This window comes from Mastigoproctus giganteus, chromosome 2 (assembly GCF_048544385.1).
Source record: "Mastigoproctus giganteus isolate SK-2022 chromosome 2, ASM4854438v1, whole genome shotgun sequence".
Classification (NCBI taxonomy): Eukaryota; Metazoa; Arthropoda; class Arachnida; order Uropygi; family Thelyphonidae; genus Mastigoproctus; species Mastigoproctus giganteus.
In genome coordinates this window covers 238,743,587-238,751,523 of record NC_143576.1, presented here as the reverse complement: position 1 = coordinate 238,751,523, position 7,937 = coordinate 238,743,587, and the positions used below count along the sequence as shown (strand labels likewise).

Here is a 7,937-nt window from a genome sequence, read left to right as displayed (position 1 = left end):
GTATTTACGGACACTGAGTGGGAGATCAAGTCTCTGGATGCCTTCTGGAAGTTGCCAATTGTTATGTAGGGCTCGTCTGATGACACACCTACAGAGATGGGTTAGTTTGGATGGGTTCAGACATCGTTGTTTCAGCACGGGTGTCCACATGGCGGTCCTGTCTAGGATATTCACAGCGGATAAATTCCAATTAGGCTTCTTCATTGTTTGCCAACGTGTTATGGAGAGCTTTTCGATGGCATTTTCTAAAGATCTCATTGTGAGTTGAGGAACAACACGAAGAAGAAATTCAACACGCTTGATTCTTTTTTGTAACGGATCACTTACCTCACAGTCAGCACCGTCACTGAAAATAAGATGTTCCATGCTGATCAAAATGCATCTTAAAAGCAATCCTGGATAAGACCATTCAGAGTGAACGTTTTTGGAGTAAAGGTTTCCTTCAAGCCTCACCATCAGCAGCATTACGTCAGGTTCGCAAAGTAATGTCAAGGACAGCAGGCGAGTGGGATAACCGAAACACAGTACATCAGTGAATCGTTCACAATTGGATCCAAATAACATCTTGTTTGCATTGGCAGCACGATGAAAATAGGACACAGGCGACTCCTGCACCGCTCTTTCCTTAGGAAAATCTCTTCCAGGCCACAACCATAAATAACGAATACTTGCGGGGTAAGAAAGCTCTTCCATGTAAAGTTCACGGAATTCATCCGAATCATACATACACTTAAGAACTTCTCCCACAATGTCCACGTTGCTAATATTCTTCCAAAAGCATACTTTAGCCAGAGAGTAAACCAGACCTAATTCATCAACTTCTTCATAATCCACTCTTGTTGTTCGGGTTATCCTCTTCCATCTGTAATATAAATCCAGCACAGTTCGAAACCTTTGTTCCTCAGACTGCATTCCAGATAGCTCGTCATTTTCTCGAGAATTTAGAAGGTTTCTAAGGGCCGTATGAATTTCCTCTGATATATTTCGGGGGGGCCATGCAGAGGAATCCTCGCGGGTTGCTACTTGAGACATCGGTTTACCTGTAAATATTTGCTTGAAGTTCATTTTTGAAACTAGTCTATTGTTGTTCAACAGTTAAAACAATGCTGTTGAACACTATTGTTCTTTTAATTGTTTCTTTAGGGGCGATTATAAAAAAAAAAGGGGTGTGGAGTTCAGTACATGAGTAATAGTTGCTTCTTGATATGTTCAAGTTTTTAGGTACGTTCGGATTTCCAGGATGCTTTTATTGCAGGGAATAAAGGGAATTACTTATTCCTTAGTTTCTATACTGCATTCTGATTAATAATTCAGTATTAATCAGTATTAATTAATCTGAAAAGCAAGATTTGAAATAAGGCTTCTATTTATAATCCAGGACCGCTACATAGAGTCAGAGGAGTGTACAAGACAGAGAATACAAGAATGCCCTCGTGGGTAACACAGTTTGTAGGCCGTCCTCCCCCACATCGTGTGAAAAAGACCTGAGCTCGAATCCCATCAGTGACGTGAGGAATTTTAATTGGCCTTTTTCATAACATGGTTGAGTTTGTTGATCTCAGGCGAGGGTAGCATGGTTTCTCTCCAGGAAACTCGGGTTTTTCATTTAGAAAACAGCAACTTGACCACCGAATATGCGCAATTTAGAGACCTATAGTGCAATATGGTTTAAGTCGCTGATGCACCTAAAACCCTATTTAGCGGTCACGTGATCCCGAATGACTACTAAGTCAAACGTATGTACTATCTTACTTAAGATTGAGCACCCGGTTATGTGATCTTCCCTAGAAATCTGAGTATTGTTGAAGATGAGCATTGGAACAGCAGACCCCTTATTTGCGAGAAATACGACAGGACTAAGTGTTAGAAATCTGCTTGACAGCACACTAGTTATAAAAGGAACTTTTAGTTTTATAATCTCTGTGCTATAACGAGGAACTTTTTCATTTCGTATCTCAGTTAATTAGTCTCAGGTGTGGTCTCAGCAAGGTTCCCTTCTCCCCAGAAACTCCAGTTTCTCGTCCAGCAAAACAAGCAAATCGACCAGAGAACATGCAGTTAACAAATATCATACATATGGGCAAATAAGATAGCTCTTGGATAGTCCTAATATGACAGGTTTTTTTTTTTTTTTTTTAAGTTTTAGATGGTTGAACTTAGTTAAGTTTGCTCCTTAGCACTGGAAAATTACCTGAAGATCAAAATAAAAAAAAAAATAATAAAAAAAACCATTGGTGAATATTCAAGAGGTTGTTGTTTGCTAATTGGAAGGCGAAGTGTAGTGTATTATCATCATCAAAACTACGGACAGAATTCTTGTTTTAATGTAAAACGATCATTAATATACAGAGAAAAACAGTGGATGAGAGAACGGAACCTTGGGAAACCTCCAGCATTTTTTCAGAAGTGGAAAGACAAAGAGCATCTACTATCACGGGCAGTGATTGGCTAGAAAGGAAAATAGCTGCCAAATTAGAAAGTACATCTTGGAAAATAAGACGAGCTTGTTTAGAAGACTTATACCAAAGTCAACTAAAAGCCTTAGAAACTGCTTTAGTTTCTTTAAGCTATTATACGAAATTTTTCCACTCGTGAGACAACCAATTTTGCTTATTGAGCAGATGATGACAAAGATCAATTGGTTTGGATTTTTTTAGAATTTGCTCTTCGGCAATTAACGCCATTAAGCGTATGCATATATTGTCTGTAAATTAGGTGTGTTAAGTGGTCGGTTTGTTTACTCTGCTGGACCATGCATCGCTCGCCTGAGGCCGACTGACTCTACCCCAGTATTAAATTAAATTAAATTAAATTAAAGATGACCATCCATGAAAGGTCTCTGGATTTGAATCCACATCTTTTCACGTAGTGTGGAAGGTGTCAAGTTGTTTGTGGAAATGGTAACTTTATGGGACGCCAGAATTTCATGTCGTTATTTTTAATGATTACAACTGACAGCGAAAGTGACCAATTACCATACGATGGTAATTGTTCGCCCGTATGTTGAAACCTTTCTAGGAGTATGCGTATGAGTATGATTCAACTCTTTTTTTCTTTTTGTGACTGCCAAGCAAGATGGTTGGATTGTTTAGTTAGTTGTGTTGTTGTTTTTATTAATGCTAAAACAAGTAAGGCCATAAGGCTTTAATGTGTTACTCACTTGAGAGTGGGTGATGGATCCTCTACACTATGTAACAAAAAAAAAAGTTTGTTTATATATAACTGTTGTCTCGTGTGCTGAATCCAACGGTGTCATTGGTTTTTCTCTAGTGTCAATGTATTCTTGTTCTTATTTATACTCCGGCACGATCACCGGGCCAGAGGAGTTTACAATAAATCATGGATACAATCGTTAATGGTGTTTAGCAGTCACTTGCTTGAACCACAGTCCACTCAAACAGCTAATGATGTTTGAATGGACCGTGAAACTTTAGAGGGACAGTTTCTTGGTAATACAAAATAAATTTTCTGTTTATACTCTGGGGTAAAGATTTGATTGAGGTGTTTAAGGCTCTGAGAGGCATCAGTAAAATGAATGAGGACAAAATTTTCAAGATTATAAATGATGCTGGAACTAGGGGACATAAATTCAAGTTACGGGGGGAAATGTTTAGATTGGACTGCAGGAAGTTTTATTTTAGCCAGCGAGTTATAAATTACTGGAATAAGTTGCCTTCATGGGTGGTAGAGGCCGACAGTTTGGGGAAATTCAAAGGTCATCTGGATAGTACTTTCGGGTAAGGGAAGCGCATAGGATGATAGGTTTAATTTCCTTTTTATTTATTTTTTATTTTATTTTTTATTTATTAATTATTATTATTTAGTTATTTATTTTATTTATTTATTTATTTTTTTTTGTTTTTATCATTGTTTTGTTCGGATTTTTTTTTTTTTTGGCTGGTGCAGCATAAGCCATAGGCTTTCTTGCACCATGCGGCCGTTACTAATACTAATAGTAACCACACGGTCCGAGGAGTTACTACAATACATCATAAAGAACGAATACAAGAAACAGCACCGTATTTGGCTGTTCTTGAACCACTATAACTCAAAGCACGTGTACTTATGTACTCTTGAGCCTGGCCATTCGGCTACGGCGACAGCTCTTATAGTACAGCATACTCTTACAGCTGTTGGCTACTGCGACAGCTGTAAGAGTATGCTGTACTATACCTTGAATGTGGAGATAGCCAGCAAATTACCATGACGACTGCTACTTTTATATGGTGGATATATCAAAGTTTAGAAAGTATGCGAATCGAAAAGCTGTTGTGTATCCTACCATTCCCTCCTCTATTGCTCTGGTGCCAGACAATGAATACCTATCGATTCCCAATCCACATTCAGAGCTTCAGAGTGGAATCTTCAGAATCAGACGATGAATCTGGGTAATAGGATAATTGGGGTTACACCTGTTCAAGTAAAGCACCACTTTTTCCTAATCTGCAAGAATTAGATGACTTAATGAAGAACTGAGGTCTAACAGGTCTAACGCAGAGCTCCTGAAAATGCATTTCAAAGAGTGGCATCTGCCGGATTCCAGCTGCAAGACTTCCACATATGGAAAGAGACATGTGACTTATGCACGTCTTTACACAGTTGCAAAGTTCCTTTCGCTTCCTTTTTGGTTTGATCGGTCTTTATGAATAAACTGGTATTGGTTACAATCCAGTGGAGTGGCGTCTTTTAATAGACAGTTCAAGTGAAAGTTCTGTTGCTCCACAATGTACACCCATCTATTTCTGTTGGGCACTTTGTTCATATTAAAGGAATACATGCTTCGCATTACTACAGCAATGCGAAGTATACATTCCTTCTAGATTTGCAAGGTGGTTTCACTAACTCCCTTTGCTTTCTTTATCTCCGGGACATCAGAACTGTAAATCAGCGTTACAGGACAAGAGAATGTTCTGACAGAATTGAGTTGCAACTTCGCGCACATAATGTGGTAAACAATCTTTTGGATCCGAGAAACGAAATCTTGCTTCCACCAAATCTTGCTCCATATCAAGTTGTGATTGGTCAAACAATTTGGTTAGAGCATTGGATCCTCAAGCATATACGGTCTGTTTCCAAAATTTTCGCACGCGGAAGTGAATGTGACATATTTATGGTCCGCAAGTTAAGCAGGTGTTGGATTTACAAGAATTGGAACACAAAATGACGGACGTTGAGGGAAATTCCCAGCATCCATTTTACCTTGTAGTGAATTGCTTTCTTGGTAACATTAAGAGTGAAAATTACAAAGAACCAGTTGACAAGTTGAGAAATGTCAATCAAGATCCATTATCTGAACTCTCACCTGCATTTTTTTCAGTCTAAATCTGGGCAATTTTAGTGAATAACATGGGGAGAGATTTCAACAGGACGCACAGTCAATGGGGAAGAGGTACCAAAGAAAGTGAAATTAAGCTATTCTGGGCGACTGGTTCTTGATTCGAGATGATCACATCGACCACAAAGGCAAAGACATTCAAATGTAAATTTTGAAGGAAATTTCTCTTGATTAACCCGAGGAAGGCCTCTGCTCTTTAATTTGTGATTTTTAAAATATTCTTTACCTATATAGCAAAGATTAATACCCTATTCTGTACTTGAAGTTAAACATTGTTAATAAATTTGATATAGTATCAATGCATATTTGTTATTTTTTCATTTCTGTGGAAATCATTGATGCTATACAAAAACCGAGGTCAGATTCGTAATAAGCCTACCCAAATTCATAAAGAAACACCAAGAAATGTAGATAAACAGAATTTATTCGAAATCTGTTATAATGGTAGCAATGCTTAACTGTATTTAGAAAATTTCAATACACATCTTTATATACACTTTAAATCCCTAACGGCGAAACAAGGAAAACACTATGCAGCAATATGGAAAACATTGTTTGAAAGTATACCAACTGAGAGACAACAATGGGTTGGATGTAAACTATGAATGGCAAAGGAATGAATACATATTACAATCTTCACATACCTGTACAGAATGGATCAGCTACGAAATTCTAGCATTTCCTTCAACGGCTTAGAAAATAAAATCCGGTCCGTTGTTGAAGATGTCCAAAATTGCAATTCCGAAGAAATACAATCCCAAAGCGTTGGACAAAGCATCCGAACTGCTGTGGATTTGTACAACAGGTGGAAAATTGAAACGCGTATTGAATTCGACGATGGCGCATTTGAGAAACTAATTTATACTCTCGCAAAGGTGTGCTTTTGGAAGGATCTGGATGACATGAAACTCGTCGGAGATGTTTTAATGTGTTTGTATCGTTGCGACCGGTTTCAAGGAATTATTGAACAAGAACTGAAATACCCCGACCAGATCCATCCGTTATGGGAATGGTCTGGGAAAGACGTTCATAGTCTCAGAAAAACGCTGGCGTCTCCCGTATCCTATTTTCATCGTGCGGCCAATGCAAACAGATTGGTGTTTGGATCTGGTGATCGATTCGTGGATGTAATCTGTCAAGGTATGCATGGCCTACTGCAGTGGAGTGTAGTCCCGTTTAAACCTGATCTCACCTTGTTGTTCTTGAGAACGGGATATAACTTTGTTCCGTACAGATTCTTCCATAGCCAAGATTCTGTAAATTTAGAAAATCGTGTATGGTATCATATTTTGCAGTGCATAGAATATTTCTTAATTAATGAAGATAATTATCCATCAAATGAACAGGAAAATAGATTCAAAGAAAGAGCCACGTGCGTCCAGTATCTTCTTCGTGCAGCTCCGCAGTTAACAGTTAAAAATTTAGAGAGTGTCATTAACCGCAGATTCCTTCCATCTTGGCAATTGCGAAGACCTGATTGGGATTTCACTGCTTTAAGTGTCCTCGAGAGAAGCGTTAAGTGGACACCCACGCTGAAAAAACGATGCCTAAATCCATCCGAGCTGACCCATCTTTGTAGGTGTGTTATAAGAAGGGTCCTGTATGACAATTGGCAACTTCCAGAAGGTATTCAGAAACTTGACCTTCCCCCGGTTGTCCAAAGGTATGTCAATCTTCTTGAGGACTAAAGACCGCTTTCAGTTTAATAATTCAACACTGGTCGATGTATTATGCAGTTGAGTAGTTTATTACGAATTTATAAATTTAGCGTTATCGGTATACCTTGTTCTGTAGCTTTGCTAATAAAGAGATACTGAAATATATAAACATCTGTCCACCTTTAATAAAAGAATAATATTCTCACTGTTTATCGAGGGGCTGCGTCCGCCTTGTCAAAACGTTGATTCCAGCGATACAACTACCAGAGCTTTCAGCTCTAAAACAGATATCCTGACCAAAGGTAGATGCTATAGATCAGTGGTTAAATTTAAGTATTTATTTCATTATAAATTGGTACATACTTAATATTATATTACTATAATAACTATCATATAACTTTTTTAACAACACACACACACACACACACACACACACACACACACACACACACACACACACACACACACACACACACAGAATGGGAACTAACAACAGACAGAAGTAGGGGTGCTACAAAATAAAATAAATTACTTAAGGGTGCCATTATTAAAAAAAAGTCGAAAACCACTGCTTTAGATCCTGAAATTCCGGATAAAGAACATACCTCTGCCACTTAATATCAGCTCGAAAGCAGTGTCAAAATCAATTATAGTACCCTTTCCCTAACCTTTATTTTTCCAATAGCGCTGGACCCCTTCTTTATGTCATACCATATGCAGACGATCTGAAAATGGCCCTCATGGGTAGCACAGTGGGTAGGATCGCCATCCTCCCCTCATCGGGTGGTAAAAGACCTCAGTTCCAGCTCCGTCGATGACGTGAGGAATTTTATTAGAACTTTATAACAACGTGGCTGAGTTAGTCGGTCTCAGGCGAGGGCAGCATGGTTTTTTTCTCCTGGAAAGTAGAGTTTTTCGTCCAGCAAACAGAAAATCGACCTCAG

General features: G+C 38.5%; 1 protein-coding gene across 1 annotated transcript; it reads left to right on the top strand.

Moving 5' to 3' along the window:
* The first annotated feature begins 5,988 nt into the window (after window positions 1-5,988).
* On the top strand, window positions 5,989-7,023 carry LOC150090285 (uncharacterized). The gene has a single exon (XM_090390245.1). It carries the CDS (start codon window positions 5,989-5,991, stop codon window positions 7,021-7,023), a length of 1,035 nt encoding a protein of 344 aa, XP_090246371.1.
* The last annotated feature ends 914 nt before the right edge of the window (window positions 7,024-7,937 follow it).

Excerpts from the sequence above, each read along its gene's own strand:
- LOC150090285 (XM_090390245.1), top strand. The coding sequence starts at position 5,989 with ATGGATCAGCTACGAAATTCTAGCATTTCCTTCAACGGCTTAGAAAAT.